We start from the raw sequence: 22,167 nt of genomic DNA, 5'->3' as shown, positions 1-22,167 counted from the left end.
CTACACATGGATTTAGTAAGTACTTCGTATTAGTAGGTACTCCGTACAAAAAAACAGTCATCCGTGTTCATATATTTAGAAGGGCCCATGGAATTAGTACTGTATTCTTAATAAATCCATGGGAGGGCCCCGCGCGCGGCTCCGTGTCCATGCGTGATACGTCAATGTCAAGTCAACAAGTGTCAATGTCAATATCAAAATATTGGGTTCCTTTCCTCTGTGCATTTTTTGTGTTTGTTGTGGAATTGAGAAATCGAAAATTAAAAAATTACGTACCTATAATAGAATAACACTCGTAAGTGGTTTATATGCGATAAGAAAGAAAATAAATACAATGTCTTCAGAAGTGGGAAAAGCTGATAACATGGAAGAAACCAGGAAACCGATATGCTTAATAATTTTAGGTTAGAAAATTAGTCAACAAAGCTAAAAATCTAATAAATTATTGATATTTCGCGTCAACGCGATTTTGCTCATTTGTATTTTTTAAGTGAACAATATCCATATTTATAATAATTGTTTTATTGGTTATTTTCCTTTATTAAAATTTTAGGCATGGCTGGTGCTGGTAAAACTTCATTTACAAGACGTCTCGCAGGAAAAATTGTAGATGGATCAAGGCCATACCTTATTAACTTAGATCCTGCCTGTCGAGAAGTAACATATCCTGCTAATATCGGTAAGCCCAATGCTAGTAGTCTGTAGCTTTTTTCATAATCTTAGTTGATGATTGATTATTTTGTTTGTACTTGTAGACATAAGAGACACAGTGGACTACAAGGAAGTAATGAAGCAGTATGGTTTGGGTCCCAATGGAGGTATTGTCACTGCTCTCAATCTTTTCTCCACAAAGTTCGGTCAGGTTGTGGAACTCATCGAGAAAGCAGGGAAGAAACACAAATATTGTGTTATAGACACTCCAGGTATTGGTTTATGTATTTGTATTTTATAAACCATAAAATTAAGAGCAGAAAATAATAAGTTAAAAATAATCTCAACCATCATAAGCTAAAATGTTGAAACAACTTTTATTAGGAAGTCATCAGTGTAAATGCTATATTTAAGGTAGCTGTCAAAGAAACAGCATATTTGCTAAGATATTACTCAATTGTGACATCACATATTAGGATATCATTTAGTATGGAGCCGAAAGTCAATGAAACATGTGATTTTATTTTTGTCATTATCTTTGAAAGTATTGTCATTATAACAGTAATTTTTTCACTAGTGTTTCTAATAAATTTAGTGTGTATAAGTAACAAACATACTCACAAACTTTTGCCTTTATAATGGGATATAAATGTATGAATTTGTAAATTGAACAGGTCAAATAGAAGTGTTCACTTGGTCAGCCTCCGGCACTATTGTTAGTGAGACACTAGCATCCTCATGTCCCACAGTGGTGGTGTATGTCATGGACACCGTACGCAGTGTGTCGCCGGTCACCTTTATGTCCAACATGCTGTATGCCTGCTCCATCCTGTACAAGACTCGGCTGCCATTCATTATTGTTATGAATAAGGTATGATTTTCCTCATTAGTAATGTTTACGAGTTCCTCAAAATAATTAAGAATTTCCTCATAAGTATTTTTAAAATTGAAATTCAAATATTATTAATGTTGTCTGCTGTTTTGCCCGCTTGACCCATGGAACACATAACTATATACATATATGTGTGTAGATAACTATGAAATGAAATTTTTATTTCATGTACCTACTATGATTAACTTGTATATGTATAACATTGAAATCAGTTGTCATAAAAGAAGTTATGCCATATGCCTTTACATTACTTGATTAAAAACTGACCTATACATGTACTGTACATGTTAAAAAAATTGTAAGGTGTTAGTTAGTATCCCATATTACAAGTCTCAGACTTATTTGTTAAGGTAACACAACCTGTGTGATTTGTCTATATATATTTATACTAGCGGCCCGTCCCTGCTTCGCTCGTGTAAAACCTTAATAAATTATACACCTAAACCTTCCTCAGGAATCAAACTATGTATAAATAAAACCCGCATCAAAATCAGTTGCGTAGTTTTAAAGATTTAAGCATACATAGGGATATAGGGACAGAGAAAGCGACTTTGTTTTATACTATGTATTTATTTGTTTTGAAACAATTTCACAGACAGATGTGGTAGACAATTCATATGCAGTGGAATGGATGCGGGACTTCGAGACGTTTCAGGAGGCTCTGGACGCAGAGGGCGACGGGGAGGGAGGTAATACCTACATCGGGAACCTGACGCGGTCGATGGCACTCGCGCTTGACTCTTTTTATACCGACCTTCGGTGCTGTGGCGTCAGTGCGCATACAGGCAGTGTGAGTTTAATTTATACTAGCTTTTGCCCGGGACTCGGCTCGCGGCAAAAAATTGCCTAAATCACTCTCTCCTATTAAGGAGATCTGAAAGAAATATTAGTATAGTATGTCCAGGAATTAGAACACATTGGTTAATGCCGATTTAATGATTTAAATAAGGAATTGCTATTCTACCATTTGTACATGCTGGTGTTGCCTACACACAAATATTAATATGTAGTTTTAATTATCATTTATTTTCTTTTTAGGGCATAGATGAATTCTTCAAATTGGTGGATGAAGCAGCGGAAGAATATGAGAAGTATGATATAAAAATAATTACATTTACTATATACATAAAAGGTACATTTATTTACTTAAATGGAAATAAAATTGGATATCATTATTTCAGAGAGTACAAAGAGGACTGGCTGAAAATGCGCGCTGAAAAACTGGAAGAACAGAAAATGAAAGAAGAGGAATTGAAACAAGGAAAAAAAGGTTAATAAATTAAAAAAACATGATAATGCGCGTCACAAAATATGAGAATATAAATATGGTTTGCCTGCGCAGCACCTTGGCCACTTCAGAGGATTCATAAGTTATTAATTTTTTTTTCTTTCGCCGCGCGCTTTTATGCCATTGGAAATAATAAATTAAAATTATCTTTGTGAAATTATTTCAAAATCTTTTTTAATGTCGCTTTGATTAATCCTTTTGTGAAATTCCAGACGACACCGACACGGTGTTGGACAAGAAGAAACTGATAGAGGAAGTGGTGGCGGGCCGCGAGATCAGCGACTTGTACCTCAAGCACCCCGGCGACGACAGCTCCAGCGACGACGAGGGCACCGAGGCTGAACGACCGGACCACGGTATTTTTGATTCTTATTTATTTCATTCACATTCAAAATTATTCAATTTAGGACTATATACATAACTTGTTGACGTCTAAAATTTATTTAAACTAAGTCTATTGCAAACTTCCAAAGCGCAGGTAACGAAGCGGCGGCGTAACAAACTTCACCGCAGCCTTTTCTCCATAGACGTCAATTAACAAATGTGGAAATGATCACAATATTGGGTCTCTAAAAATGAATTCAGGAATATATAATTCAGACAAAAAAAATCGCAATATGTGTTGATTTATAAATATATGAATGGTATCATTATATTGCATATTTCCTTGTCCGGTCCCCTATCGTATTGTACATAAGTTCTCAAACTAACAAAACTAAATTCAATTGTAATGTTATATCCTATGGTATTTATTTCAGACGACAAGCCTGAGGACGTGGCCGCTTTCCAAGAATTCATTAGGAAACATGTGAAGCCTAACGACATGGGTTCCAAAACGTAATTTAAACATTAACGGGTTTTATTTATAGTTTCCATATGTATGTAAATATTATTACGAGTAAGTTTCACAAACATTTAATAGGATTATGTGATATGAAAAGACAATAATTCATTTGCTCGCGCGCTTGCGTTCGGTGTGAAAGAAAATATCGCGAGGAAACCTGCACTCTGGTTGACTATTTAGTTTACTAGTGTGTCGTATACACACTTGCTCCTAGATGGCGTGAAAGTCATGTCAGATGCCTATAGGCGACTTGACTGACACCAGTGTATAAGATATAATAACACAGTCGATAAGAAGTTGAAAATCAAATGTTAGGAGATTTTAAAATAAAAATGCAGTCATGTAACTAAAAGTGTTTTAATTCGAACAAAATCGTGCAACACAACCATTTAAAATTAAAACAAAGGTGTAAGTACTTAAGTATTTGTGTGTGTATTTTTTATTACGTCGCAAATTAAAAATTAAATAAATAAAATGGTGTAGAAATATTCGCAGTTTCTAACATGGGTCATGTTTTAAAACGTCTGTGATCAATTTACATAGAAATAATTATGTACAACAGTTATCATATCTCATTCACGTTAATAATAGAAAAATAAAAGGTCTATGATACCACGAAATTCATGTGTGGTATATAGCATAGGTCCTTAGCATATTATGATATATATGTATATGTAACAACATATTACATGAGAATGTGATGAGTATGCAAATAAATAATAATGGTTTGAGCATCAATGATTGCAGATCCCTGTAAAATTAGTGACAAAATAAATTAATGTACTACTTGCTTAATTTCATATGATCTTCACATATTTTTTTATTCATTGGTGTGAATTATAAAAAAAAAATACAGCAAAAATGTTGCCAGTTTGAATAAATAAATTCGACTAAATAAAACGCTATTTTTGAAATTACGTATCATCAATTTATCTACGTATAGTTATAGAACTTGCATGAAAATTTTTGTTGCAGCTAACGTTTCGTTAATTTTGGCCGGAATTGTGTTTTACATTTTCGACTGACTGTTACTAATCGTCCAAAAAGATACCTAAAGTGAAGGTTAAATGATGTCTAAAGTGAAGGCCCGTGCACACCGAACGTGTATCCAGCACGTGCTAAGCAAAATTGTATATTTCGAATATTGTATTTTAACGCATATGTGCATTGTGCATACATGCATTACAATTCCATACAACTGTGCAACAAAAGTGCTGCACACGGATTCCTTGTGCACGGTCCATAAACACATTATCCTTCTATGTTTAGATGTCATTTTTAGTTATCAGTATCCTAATTCTGGGCGGTTAATGTATCGAGTCTTAAACTTGAGACAGTTTTAAATCTTCACCGTCTAAAGCTGGAAAGTAAATCTGATCAATTTGTTCTAAGCTAACCTAGTAATCTAAACGTCATCGCCAGGTGTAGTCCCTTTGTGTCCGTTAGTTTGTTTGCCGCGGCCCGCGCGCTCGAGCGCCGCGTCCGCCAGACACCAGGCCGGATGGTACGACAGACACCCGCAACAGTCCTTATATGCTAATGATGGGTTGGGCCACGTGTTTTGGACACTGCCTATTGATGTGTATCTGTAAAGATGAGATTCTACATCTTAAAAACAGCGGGTTTTATAAATCTAATCCAATAAACAGTTTGGGTATTGCAAATATTTGGGTAATTTTATGATCAAATATTTGAATAACCGGCCAAGCGTGCGTAGGGCCACGCGCAGTGTAGGGTTTCTAGTAACTGTAACAATCGAACATTATACTATTTGTTAATTTAAGTTTATAAGCTTAGACAAGGTATGGATGATAAAAATTAGGTCTAAATATTTTCAATGGAGTTGTTCGAAGTTTTATAGTATTCCATGGAGTCGGTCGATAGGCGTATTAGTTTTTCTTATACTTATACTTATTTTAACTTGTAAGTTATAAGAGTACTAATACCGTAAAGTTTGAATCTCTCACAATTAACGTTTCGTTGGTAGAGGGGGAGACTGTATGGCGGGCTTATTGGCGGAAATGAGGTTAAATAATAACAGGTTCATCGCCTATGAGAGAAATCTCTTGTTTAGTTTAGAAAAGAGCAACTTTTCTTCGATTGACTTTACAATCTGTGGGGAGGAGAAACAGCTGACACGTTCTTTTAAGCATGGAAGCACCACTAGCATGGAAGATAAATTATAACAGAAGATAAATTATAACACGCGTGTCAAAATTACCCTTTATCGTAGAGGCTGCAATAAGGCACTTTGTACTTCAGTAGGTAGCTCCATATCTGGTGGTAGGACCAATTCAGCAGCGGGAACACCCGCATCAACTGCGGCCATGACGAGTCTGTTTTCTGAAATATACAAATAATAACTACAATGTTATAAGCCAAAGTCAAGCAAGTGAGAAAAATCAGAGGTCGACGAGAAAACTCTATATTCAACTTAGAATGTTATACATCACTTATTGACGTCAAAAAATTACTTAAGTCTAATGACGACTTCCAAAGCGCAGGTGAAGAAGAAGCGGCGAACCAAGCTTCACCGCAGTTTTTTCTGTTATCTTTTTCTCTAAATACAAGAAAGATAAACACGTACTAGAATTGCAGAAGGAAAAACAGGATTCTGGATAACCTTACTTTCTTATGTGCGTAGCTATAAAGCTATCATATACATTTTTTCAAATCTGATTGGGACCTCTAGAGATAGACATGTTCAACTCTGTAGCTTTAGTCGAAAGGTTAGGTTATTTTAAAATTTTCAAAATATATACGATGATTCCAAGGCGACGTTCATTTACCTGACATTTTTGGGATGTAAAGTTATTTTTACTGTAAATACTTTTGTGAACAGATGCTAATGAACTAATTCTGACATATATATAACGAATTTTAAGTAACCGAAAACACCTGGCTGAACATACAATTCACGGGTTCAATATCACCTAATTTACATGTTTAATTAAGCATACGCCAATAACTACTTACTGTCATAATATCTAAATGGCCACTATACGGATCAGTCCGTCTCGTTCCCATCAACGACGCTTTCAATCTTCCGTCCTCTTCTATCAACGCTTCCAAATTATTTTTCATTTCTCCCTCGAAAACAACCAATTTAATATTGTAATACTTTTCGATGTATTTGACGAATTCCTCTATTTCTTTAAAGGGCCCTTGCGACCGTATGTATACTACTTTAAGATCTTTCGCTATGTTTTCTCTATTATTGTAAACGTCTTGTAGTATTTTTATTGTGATGTCGAGTAGAACTGTGCAGTCTTTGCCCCCATTGAAGGACAGGAAAACCTCGTGCAGTTGGTATTCTTTGAAGCATTGTCTGATTATCTGTAAAGTTAAAATGTTAAATTACTAAGTTTCTTTTGGTTTTTCATGAATGATAAGTTGATTATATGCATGACTACTTAAACATTTCCAGAATGTAGTTTCTTTAAATTTCTCTATCGTCATAGCGGTTTCCTAGTTTCTTTCTCAGCTGCAGAGCGGAGCGTCGGAGTCCAGGGTGCCCATTTATACTTTTCCTTCTCCACTTCGCACAGCCATCGGCATTTTTAAATTTGATTTAATTTCTGTAACTAGGATACGTCTCCCGGCGGAATATCACTATCACTTTGGGATGAAAGTTAATTTATGTTCGCTTTTAACGGTTCGTTTTCATCACTACCGCTACTCCTCGGCTTCGTGATGTCACAGCCGCGAATATAACCAAGAATATGAGAAGAGACAAATACATTTAATTAAACACAATAGCACATTGCCATTGTGTGTATCAGATAACTTGAAAGGTAATAATCATCCATTCACACAAATGTATGTTTATAATACGGATACAACTGAAAGTATAAAGAACAGCATACCGCTTCTGTTTCGTCGAGCACGTCCGCAATATCGGGCAACGCCACGTCCGCACCGTCTTCACGTTTCTGCGGCATTGTGCACACTGAAACAAACATACATACAACAGTTGATTTATATGCGGATGATGAGTTATGCTGTCATAGGCCAAAATATATTGTGCCTTTTTATTTAGTCAAGTGTTTTAGAAAATTTTATGGAAACCTTTTTAGGTGCTTAATTAGTTTTTCTTTAAATTATCATTGTGATGCATTCACCTCTATTAGTTTGTATTTTGTTATAAGTGAGTAAAGTATTATCCTTACATATATTACATATATTATAAAACAAGTCTGTGTCTGTTCGAGATAAACTCAAAAACTAATGCATGGATTTACATGCAGTTTTTACCAATAGATAGTGTGGTTCCTGAGGAAGGTTTAGGTGTATAATTTATTATGTTTTTACCCGAGCGGGACGGGCCGCTAGTGTTGATATACATAAACTCTATTTTATTCTTGATTTCAAACGGTTGAATAAATTTGTAAAAAATGCTGCTGAATGGTGATAATTTTATGTAAATTGTGTTTTTCATGATCAAAATATGAACTACGCTGGTATTGATATAGGTGTGTATTGATATAGGTACCCACATCCGCCGTAGATCAATAAAAAAGATGACTTCCACAATTATACTTAATTAGCTGTCTACTGCCATTACATACACATAATTTTATTTTGATTGATAGAACCTATGTAAGTATGTACATTTAAATAGACCATTAGTATATATGACGTAAGCTAGTGAAGCCAAATAGAAGGTCGGCAATCCAGTGACCAGCGAACCGTGACGGAGGTCGTGGCATGATTCGGATGGGTTTCCCCTAATCACACTCTTTGGACCTTATATGTTTTGAATGATAGGTACAAGGATTTCTTTATTAGGTAAACAAACTTCAAGCTCTTCTTCTTCTAGATTTTCCAGGATAAGTATTGTGCAACAACTATAGGCCCTGGATTACGATTTTGGCAATTAGGCATACGCCTAATTAATAGCTAGTAATAGGCCTGCCTACGGACCAACTATGTTTTATTTCGTGTCTTCGTTTCACAATTCTGTAAAGGCTAATTTACACCAGACGCACGAATGCTCAGCTCATTCTATCCCCAGTCTGGCCATCCATCAATGCCTTGGGCTATGACCAGGCTTTGGTTGGACAGTCATAGTTGAAAATTCTGGTAGAATTAACGTTCGCTTGCTTGCTTGGTGCAAATACACTTTAAAACTAACAGTTGTTTTGACAGTGTCGTGAAACGATAAATAATTCTACTTACAATACCTAGATGTGCACTGATGCTGGAAGACCATTATGAAATTCGTTGATAAATAAAATAATATTCACTATTTTCTTCACATTCCTTGGTAAGTACTATATTAGCAGTAGTACATCTAGTCTAGATTTTAAATGATATCTAACATGTATTTATTGGTCGACGGAACCAGTTCCTCGAATTACACGAGTGTCTCGCAGGGACTATCAATCAGACTAAATAATATATTTTTGATAGGCGCCAATGATTGATCATCTTTATCGCGAAATACGACATATTACTGCTTATTTAATACATGTGCTTGTTATCTCACGTACGTAAAGATTTCGTGTCATTAAAACAAAACGCTTATATAGGCAGCCATTAGACTTTTCACACTGCGGATAAAAACTTGCGTCAGAAAAGAAATACCTACGTCGATTACATTATAATGTGAGGAGTGAGAGGACACTTAATGACTATTTTTCACAAACAAAATCTTAATGGAATCATGTGATAGCCAGAATATTTAGTGGCTCCAAGTGTTTCAGGGTGAAATAGTAATAACCTGTACTTAGAGATTTAAGTATTTATGATATAATCTTTAAATATATGAAAAACATGTTAATAGAATAATTTAATGATACAAAAAATTTATAAAAAACTGAATAAAAAAATTTGTAAAGTGAAATTTCATTCAATGTAATGTGCGATTAAATATTACAAAGTACATAACCTTGATAAGAACATGATAACAATTTGTTATTAAATTTATCACATCTGTGACTTTGTACTCTTTGAAAACTATATACAATTTTCGGGGTCAAGGTTAAAATTAAATAAATAAAATTAATGTACATAGCGATTTAATAGATATCAAAAATATTCTATGACATACAATGGTACTTAACTATATTTTTAATAAAATTCACATTTTACCACGAACTGAACGAGTTTTAAGAAATATTTTTATCTGTATTGTCGACATCAACACATAACTTCTTAGCCGGGGGTTCACTCACAACATCACAGTCCTTTATACCACACAACACTTCTTTGGTCAACTTAAAAGTAACTCGCATCATGTCCTTTTTGGGAGACACATTCCTAACGTTAAAAATGTCTATCACATATTTTTTCATATCACATCCCATACTGATATTCAACATATCCATTGCGTCATTACCTTCAACCACAAAACAATAAACATAAACTATTATTTCAATATCAAAGTCAGCCATCACATTCGCATCACTTATCAATCCTTTGAAATATTTCACAAAGTCCAATGCTAAAGCCGGCAAATTCATCGTAATATGTATTTTCGATTTGTTATCTTCATTTGGGCAAGTTTGGATGATATGTTCTTTAAAAATGTTACAAATAAAATCTTTCCCATCTAGATTGAACGATTGGAAATGATTCATGTCAACTTTATTATATTTTGCATTGTGATTCAACCAGTTGTAAGACTCTGGATTTAAATCATTTGCAAATACTGTGCAGTTTCTTTTTGCTGCTGGTATGGAGAATGGGCCAACGCCTGCAAAAACATCAAATAGTGTATCTCCTTCTTCTAGAAAATCTAATATTCTCTCATGTTCTTTGCACAAACGGGGGTTCCAATATACTTTAGAAAAATCAAACTTGAAGTTACATCTGTTCTCCTTCACAGTGACTATGTAATTTTCTTCTCCAGCTAAAAGTTCCATACTAAAGTTCCTGTAGGTATTATCAATAACATTATCCTTGTTGATAACTGTCCGACAAGTCTTCAATTTGTCCAGTAACACTTGACCAATGAGCTGGCGGTAGTCTAACAGATGATCTCTAAGATTCAAATGTATGATATGCCCTATCTGTGAAAACCCACTCACACCTTCCTTGCCTTCAGGTAAAACAGCCTTGAAAATAGTCTCATAACTCCAATTTTCATAACACAGTTCAACTTCTCTGGAGTCAAAATTATTTTCATCAATTTCATATGCTTTTAATGCAGTACATGTTTCTTCAGGGATATCAGTCCAATCAGAAATCTTCTCAGGATTCAAATAAATGCATTTTTTAAATAATTCGTCTCCAGCTAAATCTTGAACAGGCTTGAAGTTGTCCAATTTTAGGAAGAATGACCTGCAGCTCTGCGTAACTTTCGATAGATTAGTATTCTCGGCTACCTTGAGAATTGGCACCATTAAATTACGCAAGAATTTATCGCGATCTAAAACTGTCATGCCTCGCACCCCAATGGGAGTAAGATAGACTTTCTTCGTAGTTGTCATTCTAAAGAAATACGCGCACCAACCACGAAAAATCATAAATATTAAATGAAAAATATCTGGCCAACTAACATCGTGATACTAACCTATTTTGAGGTCAATAAATTTACTGATGTCACATTGATTGCAGCAGAATCCGTAGTATTGGCTGGTTAGCTTAGAATTGTATTTAGACGTGATTTTATTTATATATTCAATAATTTTGAATAAACATGATAAACTTGATGTGCACAACTTTCCCTGCGCTGCGACGTAATTTTGACATATGATCTGATCTGACTCTCTGAATCTTTGACATTGACAGTTTAATATATTTTTTATTAATAACTTACCAAGAAAAAAATGCTTTAAAGCCAGATAAAAGCTAGCCTAGGTCTCTTTTATGAAAAAATACAATATATATTACGCAAAGCTCACCGCAAATGGCGGTACTGGTACAACTAAGGTACACAAACATTGCCAATGGAGGCAAAGAGCGTCAATTTTCAGTATTGTTGCAGATTTACGACTAAAAATACCTTCTACGCAATCGTGGTGCAAGTTTAAAGGAAAAAGGAAAGATTTAGTGGATTATCCTGAAAATAATAACACTATCTTAGGTTATGTTCTGCATTATTTGATCAACTGTGGTCATAAACTGATATAAACTTGATTTTGACTTTGATCTTATCTGTATGAAGTTCATATTTTAATGAATCTTCACAAAATGTTCCGAACTTCTTTTCGACCGTTTACTGGCTCGAAAATTTTACAGCGTGAGGCGTACCTACCCCATAGTTTTCGAAGTTTTTTTATCTTATGGAAAACGATTTTTCCCAATATTTCAGCACCCGAATATGCTACAGTGTTGTATATTTTCACGAACGAATGCTTACATAATGAAAGGATTATAAAGTACTCTAAAATAAGCGTTTTAATCGACATAGCAAAAGGCAGCAAAGCTTTCATATACCTAACATACAATCCTGTACTCTGGCGGGATAAATGTGCAGTAATGCTTCCTATTTTACAAATTGCCCATATTGGTTCCCAAGTTGGTTAGAAAATTGAAGAAAATATTTTACCAGCTTTTTGTCGTCTCGTGTTAATTGTAAAAGTAAATAAAATGTAAAGGCTTTTCCTGGAAACTCTTTTCGTGATGGACTAGTATCCTGTCTTGCCACTATTTTGAGAAATTAAATTTCACCAATAAGCCCTTTATTTACACAGTTTCGCGACTCTTATGCTATGCTATCTTATAATGTCGAAAAGTTAATAACTATAGGTACTTAATTTTATTACAAGAACATGTAAAAGTCGGACTTAAACAATGATGACTGTTAGAAAAATTATTTGAAATATAGACTTATAGAGAATTTTAGTAAATAAGTAGAGTAGAGTAAGAACTACGAGTAAATAAGTTACTAAACCACTGATCAAAGTAAATTCAGCTTTGCTGTTTTCGTCACTTGTAGTCAAAATCGTCCAGTTGGAAAAGGTCGAACGCCCGGGGCCACCAAACAGTCAAACGACTAATGTAACCCGACCAATGTAGATGAAAGTTATCTCTGTAAACAGGCCATGATTTGGAACAGCCGCCGCTGCGACGCATGATAATTGATACGGTTTAGAGGACCTACAGTCTGTCATTAAAAAGTAGAAAAATGTTTTTATCGAGCTAAATTTTGCCATTTCCATACCAAATAGAATTGTGCCAGGCAAGAGGACATGGCGCCCTCATTTCATTCACAATAAATTTTGTTCTTTTTACTAGCTCCGTGGCAACAGCTGTAATGATCTGAAGTGTACATGCTTGTAGATATCTGTTAGCCAGTTTATAATAGTAAATTGGTCATACCAATTGGTTTTTGAAAGCCCTGTTGCATGTAAAAAGCCAACAATTGGTGCCCAACGTGGGACACTGGATGTTAGAGAGTTTTTCTATTTATTAACATATAACAGCATAAGATTTTTGGTTGGATGTCTCTGGTGGGTTAGATACAAAATTACCTAAATTAAACATAGTACAAACTGGGAAAATAAGCGTCATTATCTAAAAAGGGAAGAATGATGGAGGGAGATGGATGAGCCACCTCCGCCAGATGACGATTTCTGAGATTACACAGTTGGTATTTACGATTTACGCGCATCAAGGCAAAGTGGGAGTACCATCCTGTGGTATGTAACATAAACAATTGAATAGAATATAATACATGAAACGCTAAAGATTTCGAAGAATACCAAGTTCTCTGCCTCTGGTCGGCCATATTTACTCACGTGGCAGCAAGCTGGGAGCAAAAAGCGTCATGTGGCATGCAATATCGAGCCGAGTAAACATTTGCGGAGACCGTGTACTGTGCGGATGAGTTTTCACAGCGAACTCTAAATACGATGTGTGGCGGGAAAAATGATCGCGGCTATGCCAATCTTCGCACTCATTGCTTTTATATTTGTGGCTTGATGATCGTGTTGTTTTACATAGAGAAAGAGAGAGAGGGATCTCTCTCTTCACGTGTTCTCAGGTGAATTCGAGGCTGTGACGTCTAGAAGCGGTGGTGATCGAACCAAAAGGTTCCAGGTTCGAATCCTACTCATGCCACATGAGTTTGTATACCAATCTGACTCATGTATCATCATAGGCCACCACTTGCTTTCGGTGAAGGAAAACATCGCGAGAAAACGTGCACTAAAAGTAACAAGAAATTCATTGTGTGCGTTTCATTACAAGTAATGACCACGATCCTCAGTCATGAGGAATATGAAGAAGAAGGACAAATCACGTAGATTGAGTTATCCCAAAGTAGAGATTGAGGTATCCCAAGTAAACTTGTGTTATGGGATATTAATTCAACGATATTTTGTTAGAATTAAATATAAGGTAAAAACTTGATAATATGCAACGCAATTTATTTAACTTTAAGTACTTACGTACCTACAACAAGTGAAACTTATTAGTTTCACTTGTTGTACGTACGTAAGTACTTTACTTTATACGCGTCTTTACCAATAGGTAAAGACACGTATAAAAAGAAGCCTTTTCAGAAAGAACTCGTTGAAATTGTTCATAAACATTTTACAAGCATAATATATTTACTAGGTAGTATTACAATAACGTTGTCTGATACAGCGTGGATTTATAAACTTTTTATGATTCGTTCCGTCTGTTTTTTTATGATGTTTTATTAAGAGTTTCCAGAATGCGCGCAATAAACTTTTTATTTTACAAGCAAATCACAGTTAGGTATCCAATCCAATTGATACGTTTTATAAAGAATTTTCCCTTGGAAGCGATCGTTTTACATTAATTTGGGGCATTTGTGTCTGTGAATAATTGAGGATCGGGTGGGGGTTGCCACTCGCTCCGATTTTGTCGGGAAAGTCTCAATTTACACGACATTGTCTTGCGTACGGATGTCATATGAAATGATCCCGAAATTTATAACGACACGCATTCCTTGTTTTCATTAGACCACAAGACCTTTATCAAATGAAAATTCTTGCGCACCATCATAATAAAATATACTAAAATAGTAAAAATATATTGTCTGTACATTTAGTATTTTTGACTAAAAAGGATAGAGGGGCACTTAAAAAGAATAATAGAAGGCAAAAAAGAATTTTATTTATTTTTGAAATTTTTGTCTGTCTGTCTACCCGTGTACCAAATTTCATAACAATCGGTCCTGTAGATAATGCGTGAAGAGGTATTCGCATTTATAATATTAGTTGGGATAAAGAATTCTTTAAATCTCTCTAATACTTTACGAAAGAAGTCGCGGGCATCATCGAGTTGATAATAAACAAGGTTATTGAATGTAATATTGTAGGTATATTGCCATACTAAAACCCATTTCTTTTGAAACCTCCTCAGATATAAACGTAAAATATACGGTGGCAATGCGTTAAACAGCTCATACATTTCCAGTGTGCAAATAAATCAGCCAGCGAAAACAATAGAGCCTACGGCAGCGTTGATGGGCGCGGGAAAATCATAAAAACAACATTATGCCCCGTTAACAGACCCGCCATCTTGCGGCAGTGTTGTGCTTATAGGCTGTTTAGACGTCTTTGCCACCACCCACAGCTTCGTTAGAAATAATATGAGAGCAGGATTTTGATTGAATTTTATAGGTTTTCTGTTATAGAGATAGCTCTGTAAATAGTAATATATTTAGATACATATATTTTACAAAGCTAAAATAAAATAGATATTTTAATTTAGGGCTATTTGAAGGTTGGTTATCTATAAGTACAATGTAATTACCTACTTTATTAAATTAACTTCATTAAGTACTTAGATATAAGTATCTATCCCGACCCCATCTTAGAACTTCAATTTATAAATATTAATAAAATTCCTTACTTTCACGGCTAGAATCCCTCCAAATGGTTTCTTCCCACCTTAATGCCCTCTTTGTAAAGCAAATGTTACTTATTACGAGTTTCCTCGAAGTGTCGATAGCAGTTTATTGACTTTGTATCTTTTGGGCGTCAGCGACTTCCTACGTATTTCTTTCTAAACAAACAATACGCAATAAGTCCTCATAAGTCACTCTAGAGTAGGTAAATATTTAAAGTTGAAGGTCATGATTTCCATTAACAGTGTAAATCTTTGCGGCATTCTGGTGGCAGTTAGTCTCCGAGTCGATGTAGATTGATTGTTTTTTATAATTTAATTTAATTAATTTAATTTAGACGGACAATTCATTTGAAATGACGATGAATTCCTGACTAAAATTAAAAATTTGTGAGTGCAGACAGAAACACTGTTCACCATAGGTTACTTAGGTACCTTATAATCATGTGCATGTGCACAACTCACCTAATTAATTATGCATGAAAGCAGAACTGAATTTATAGATTACTTTAATTCAAACTTTTTTTTCAATGAACAGTTTTTTTTTTAAACTGAATACTCCATGACTCCAATTAGGTATTTACTTTGTAGCTTAGTAGATTAGTGAACGCTGTAATTGCCTAAAAGCATGTTTAGGCCACCTAATTCAACAAATTCAAATTCAAAATTCTTTATTCAATTTAGGATTATATACATCACTTATTGACGTCAAATGACCTAGGTGAATTCGTTCAGGTAAATTAAGTTTACGGAATGTCAACGATTTATATTTCCACAAATACTGGTGTGAAGGTGGGTAAGTCTTGGAATTTATCGAAATAAATAAGCATTATTCAATTCGTTACAGGTAGGCTTAGATTAAGAAATTCTAAATTCTGTGGTTATAGGTACCTACCGTCGTTGAATTAATGCTTAGAAATAATACTAAACGTCAAAATCCTCATCCTAAATCTACATATAAAGACAAGACATTACGTAATATACCTATTTCGTGTTACCGATGTACCACCAACTACATTTTATTCCCTTCATTTCATACATGAAATATTGTGATGAATGTTGACAATTTGAATTTCGAAATTCAACGAAAGTTTGATATTTGTTATGGACACTCAATATTTATTTTTAAATTCCTGTCACAGGAGAGGCATCTTCACATGACAGCGCAAATTCGCTGCTACAACGGCCACAATAGAGAACCGTGCAAGTCAAACTAGACATGAAGTACGCTGTACCAGGCGAAAATCAACGCGCAATTTATTAAATTATACCGCTTTTTGCTATGCGGTTTACCAAATAAATTAGCATGTAAATGTTTGAGGTCGCTTTTGAATGTTTTCAAAAATTGTGTTAAATTTTATTTTAGTACAAATCAATTGAGTTTTATTTACATAAACAGATAAATTGGAAAATATGTAAAACTAAATTTAAGATGCGATAATCTTATCTGCTTTGCTATTTCTATGGTTCAAAATCAAAACAATCATCAAAATACGAAACCGTTTTCAGTTTTTCTCCGAAAATGAAAACAGATTGACGAACTTTTATTTTAGTAGAAAATGAAAACAACTAGCATCAGCTGCCCCCAAATGGAATTACCGATTTTGATCTAGGTTTTTATTTGGATTCTGAATGGAATTTTCCAATTAAACGTATCATTTGAATTGTGTGTCTGATTGCAATTTCAATAAGTAATTATTTTAACTAAATTACTTATCTTAATTGTGTTTCACATCGATATATATATATATATATATATATATATATATATATATATATATATATATATATATATATATAATGCCAGTAGTTTGTAGCTTGTGAGAAATAACTATAAATATAAAAATTGACGAGAAAAAGTGCCTGTGAAGGTCTAATTTCTGAATAAATGATTTGAATTTTTGAATTTGAATTTATCTACTTCTGTTGCCTCTCCAAAATATGTACTTAATTAAAATGCGTAAAATATATCAGTCCGTATCGTTAAGTAGTGGAAGTGTGATTCAGATTATATTACTGTGAACTGGGAAAGCATAAACAAATTCTCTTGGGAGAGAAAAATCTGATACCTCATCGTGTATGATTACCGTTATAAAAATACTTCTAACATGGAGCGAAACTTTAACGCCAAAACTTCCCACATTCATTTTAATATCTATAAACTATAAAACGTTGTTGATTCCATGAAATTTAACCGACTCTAGTGCATCACGCATGGAAATAAAAGCAGATGGCAACTCGGAGTCGTGTTCCATTTAATATTTATGAAGCCACCAGCTACCATGAAGCTGGCAACCCAGAACCATAGAACACATACCTACAGAGTATAGCGAGTATATTCACTTCTTATGTTCATATTGTTACTAAATAGTAGTGAGTAGTAATAAGTAGTGATTAATAAGATTATTAAACAGGGTAAAGATTATCCTTGCGCTTTTAGGTTACATTAGCGGCTGTAATATCTGAAGCCCGGGGTCTGCCCGTTTGTTGGTCTTTATTAACTACAAAAACAAAGCATTGGATTGCGGTATATTTTTGGGCGTGGATTTTTCTACTAGAAGAGCCGCTGGCAACACACCTAGTACTGTATAGCTTAAGTAGAACCATCTTCTTGTCATTTCATACAGTAAAGCCTTAATTCAGGGGGTCCAATGAACCGACTTGTCCTTATATAGCTCATAAGTATTAAGATCTGCTGTATCAGTGGAGTCTGATTGGCCTACGATAATATGATTCGCCAAGTCGACGCGCTAAGAAGTGCTACTATCTAAATATCTTTTCGCACAAGAATAATCTTAACCAATTACGAACATAACATTTCTGACCACAACCGTTAGCCCTTTATTTATTTTGCCGCCATTTAAGTGACCGCTATGTCACTCAAATGGCGGCAAAATAAAGGCGTTATGAAAACTTCACCGCACTTATAAATATGCAGAGCACGAGATCAAAGCATTTCTGCTGAAAGAAATGAAATAGTGCTGGAGATGAACACAAAATAACCACAGTCAAGAAAGTAGAAATCATTCTATCTCTCTTACCGAATAAGTAGATATTATTGTAGTGTACGCGCGCATGCGTCAGGCACGTCATTCGGCCATTGACTGGATCCGAGTGTGCGTGCATATTACGTGGTAATAAAACTTATTTTATTAATCCCTGAACCCTATAATTATGTGAAAGTAAGTTTGTTTTCTTTGATAATCTTTATAAATATTTGCATACATACATATAGTTAGGAATACTCCTAACTATCCTTAATAGTCCTTATCCATACGGATAAGGACTTAGCTTTCTTAAGGGTATCTTTCGCCCCAGAAAAAGGACTGATCCCGTGGGAAATTATGCGAGTGAAGCCGCAGGCAAAAGCTTGTTTATTATAAAATAAAGTTTGTGCAAATGTTTGATCGTTAGCTATTATGCCGATTGTATAAAAATTTCATTAAATTCCATTTCGTACAATTAGTGAGTTCTCTTTCAGATTAGCAGACATAAAAATTGAGGTTATTTGACGACCTCCGTGGCACAGTGGTAAAGTTCTTGCCACTGAACCGAGAGGTCCCGGGTTTGATCCCCGGTCGGGTCATGATGGGGAAATGATCTTTTTCTGATTGGCCCGGGTCTTGGATGTTTATATATATAAGTATTTGTTATAAAATATAGTATAGTTGAGTTAGTATCCCATAACACAAGAACCCATCTCGAATTTACTTTGGGGCTAGCTCAATCTGTGTGATTTGTCCCAATATATTTATATATTTAATCTTCTTACAGACGTTAGTAAGAATACAAATTACATATTTATGATCGAAATTAGGTAATTTAAAAGTTGTTTGTAATTCCAATGAATTGTTGATCAGAAGGTTATATAAACACGTCTGCATTCTCGATATTTTACACAATTGTCTGGTTATATATATTTTGAGTTATATTGTCAATACCTAGGTTATTGCTATGTACACCTTCTTATTAATCTGTGCAAGCTCTTCGTGTTTGAAGTACGAATATTCAAGTGCTTTTAAGTAAAGACGACGGGACATCTACTTACACTTTATTCACTTTGAATTTTTTATAAATATTTTATTACAACTATAGTTTTTTTTTCAGAGAAAGAAAACAATGTAGTGTAGTTACAGGTATAGGTACAGTAGGTACAACCAAATATTATCAATTTGCTTTTTCATGCGTGAAATTTTTATAGAGCTGGATCATCATAGATCAACGAAAAAGAAAAATAAAAATGTCATATCTATGAACTAGTAATAAATATATACATCATTAGCTGCGTCTCAGGCCTTCGCTGCCGTGCTGGAATTCCGATTTCCAGGTTATATTCCACCTGTGTATGAAATACATCCTTACAAACTTTCGCATTTATAATATGAGTAAGAGGCAAAGGGTAGATAATAGAAGATTCCCGATTTCGATTCTGTTTAAAAACAATGAATGAAAAATGCAAATTGCACTCAACAAAATAAACATTAAGGCTTTTTCTACGTTTTAATAGTATCTCCGGGATTCAGAGGAGCTAACAAATTCTCAGCGGACAGCCGGTATTTGAAACACCTGTAATTCGCTACATTTTTATGGCCTTTGCCATAGACGAAAAAGGTTAAGATACAACAACCAGTAGTGAGTAGTTTATTTCGAAACCCATAAAAATTATTTAGGGTTTCGAAATAAACTAGAAACCCCTGTCATATTTTTCTATGCGTCGCTTCGAGTCTAATCTCGAAATTAGATAATTAATGGCGCACTGTGATTGTTTAGCTTCATCTCACTGTGAATCGACTCAATGGTGAGATGTATATAATTATAGCAAAATCGCACTACGCAATTAATTAGATTAGACTCGAAAATTGTATAATAATATTTGGAATATCACGAAATAATGTAATACTTCCAAAGTCGGTATGTATTTATGATATCGTATGACCCGATAAGCACTTGACCAGTTTTTAGAATACAAAAAAACTGGCCCTATTAGAAAATTTGTGAGAGTCGAAGTGTTCGCCTTCTTCTTCTTCCTTGCCTGTTTGCCCTCCCCCTTCTTCTTGCCTGTTCCCGTTACTCAAGTAAGTCAATTTCGGATTGGTAAAAAATGGTGATAGGTAAAGATGTAAACCTAAGTGCGTATACGACTGCTGCCGTTAAAAGGAAGTGTCTATTAACGCGTCTTCCTTGTTTTTACTCTAAGCTTCTGGCTCCCATTTCTTTTATTATTCAGTAAACTTCACTCTTCAGAGTAATCGAATTGTGGAACTCCAACTTACGAGTAAGTGATTATTTTAAAAGATTGACGTGACTGCGCCTTTAGTAACTATAGATAGATATTTTACCATCATTTTTTATCGAAAATTTGTTTATTTACTCGAATACTGACACTGATATATCGAAATGCAGTCACAATTGCTCAGTCTATAAATTATCTTTCGACGAAAGTGGTTTGATGACATAAAAGATTAGACCGGACTTAGATACAACCAACTGAAAATACCGGCCCAAAGCCGCGAGGGTTTCCGTATGCTGAGCTGACCTCCAAACATCAATTCGAAGATGGCACCCCATGATGATGATGATATAGTACCTAAAATTTCGTAAGTATATCTACTTTTATTGTAAGCTAAGCAAAGCAATTAATGTTTCAAGTCTTAAGAAGAAGAAGAAATATTTTTTCTAACTTCAACATCACGACGGTAACTTTATAAAAACACACATTGTAAACACTTTTGTTTAGCCTAAACTCATAATTACTTTATGTAGTTACAGACCAAAATTTGTCATGATTACGATAAAGGCCATCTCCGTCGTTTATCCATTTGTCTGGTTTCCGCAAAGCCCACACGTAAACTGAGATGTCTGCTTCCTCGCCACTTTGCTTATTGTCCGTGAATTTTAATATTTACGACAAAACGCTTGGATAAAAGAGGAAAAAATAACTGGCCTAATACTTGTGTCGCATCACGCGCATTGTAGGGTTCCATTTGTATGGTAGGCAAATAATCTTTCCTTTACTTTTAGGTTATCAACATTTCTTGCAATTCTTTTATACTTCTTTAATCATTGTTGGTGTCTTAGTGGACTGTTTACTCGGAGCTTAGGCTCCGAGTAAATAGTCCACTGATACAATAGCGAGAGCAGGCACTTCTTTTAACTATATAGTTGACAGTAGCCAAGAAAATTGCTTCTATCCCAAAGGTGCTAATTATTTGGTAAGAAAAAGGGGGAATGGAAGAGATTGGACGGGCAAAACTGAAGGGATTGTGAAACCCTACGCAAGGGTTTCTTGCTGCCTTCGGAACCTTAAAAAATTATGGCACTATCACGCTTTAATCACGTTTTTATTGGCTTCACTTAGAACAATGGATTTTTTTGGAGCAGGGCTTACCTACTTCAAAATTATTTGATGTTGTTGCCATTTAAAGTGACTAGCGTTGTAATTTGCGAGCAGTGTGCGTAGTGCGACTTTGCTATAATTATATATAACATTAAACAATCACAGTGCGCCATGTGTCGCAACGACAACCACATCGCAATGTGATTGGTTCGCTGCGTCTCCCTTCGAATGGACTCGATAGTGAATACAAAGTCGCACCCCAGATCTAAGCTTCGAAAACCACCGAAAACTAATTTTAGACCCTTATTATTATTTAAAAAACTTGTTACAAAATAATTTTGTCGAAGCGGGTCTGTAAGTACAAAATTGTTCCTTAATTATGCATACTC

General features: G+C 34.7%; 3 protein-coding genes across 6 annotated transcripts; 1 reads left to right on the top strand and 2 right to left on the bottom strand.

The window, feature by feature from the left end:
• The first annotated feature begins 191 nt into the window (after positions 1 to 191).
• Positions 192 to 4,027, top strand: LOC128670589 (uncharacterized protein). Of its 2 annotated transcripts, none has more exons than XM_053746373.2 (9): positions 192 to 295; positions 554 to 679; positions 756 to 923; positions 1,326 to 1,522; positions 2,139 to 2,333; positions 2,582 to 2,634; positions 2,725 to 2,813; positions 3,044 to 3,187; positions 3,590 to 4,027. In XM_053746373.2, the coding sequence occupies exons 2-9, from the start codon at positions 556 to 558 to the stop codon at positions 3,670 to 3,672; spliced, it is 1,053 nt and encodes a 350-aa protein (XP_053602348.1). In that variant the 5' UTR covers positions 192 to 295; positions 554 to 555; the 3' UTR covers positions 3,673 to 4,027. The 2 variants fall into 2 exon arrangements, with proteins under 2 accessions (XP_053602348.1, XP_053602347.1); XM_053746372.1 differs by having other exon boundaries at positions 196 to 404.
• Positions 4,017 to 11,376, bottom strand: Flad2 (Flavin adenine dinucleotide synthetase 2). 3 transcript variants are annotated; one of them, XM_053746375.2, is made up of 5 exons: positions 11,192 to 11,376; positions 7,542 to 7,624; positions 6,652 to 7,011; positions 5,897 to 6,018; positions 4,017 to 5,261 (listed from the first exon to the last, which is right to left on the bottom strand). In XM_053746375.2, exons 2-5 carry the CDS (start codon positions 7,614 to 7,616, stop codon positions 5,081 to 5,083), a joined length of 738 nt encoding a protein of 245 aa, XP_053602350.1. In that variant the 5' UTR covers positions 7,617 to 7,624; positions 11,192 to 11,376; the 3' UTR covers positions 4,017 to 5,080. The 3 variants fall into 3 exon arrangements, with proteins under 3 accessions (XP_053602350.1, XP_053602349.1, XP_053602351.1); XM_053746374.2 differs by lacking the exon at positions 11,192 to 11,376 and adding an exon at positions 8,854 to 9,057; XM_053746376.2 differs by lacking the exon at positions 11,192 to 11,376 and adding an exon at positions 8,859 to 9,055.
• LOC128670588 (uncharacterized protein) lies at positions 9,679 to 11,194 on the bottom strand. The gene has a single exon (XM_053746370.2). It carries the CDS (start codon positions 11,142 to 11,144, stop codon positions 9,786 to 9,788), a length of 1,359 nt encoding a protein of 452 aa, XP_053602345.1. The 5' UTR covers positions 11,145 to 11,194; the 3' UTR covers positions 9,679 to 9,785.
• Positions 11,377 to 22,167: the final 10,791 nt, after the last annotated feature.

This window comes from Plodia interpunctella, chromosome 6 (genome assembly GCF_027563975.2).
Source record: "Plodia interpunctella isolate USDA-ARS_2022_Savannah chromosome 6, ilPloInte3.2, whole genome shotgun sequence".
NCBI classification, from domain to species: domain Eukaryota; kingdom Metazoa; phylum Arthropoda; class Insecta; order Lepidoptera; family Pyralidae; genus Plodia; species Plodia interpunctella.
This window is presented reverse-complemented; position numbering and strand designations above follow the sequence as displayed.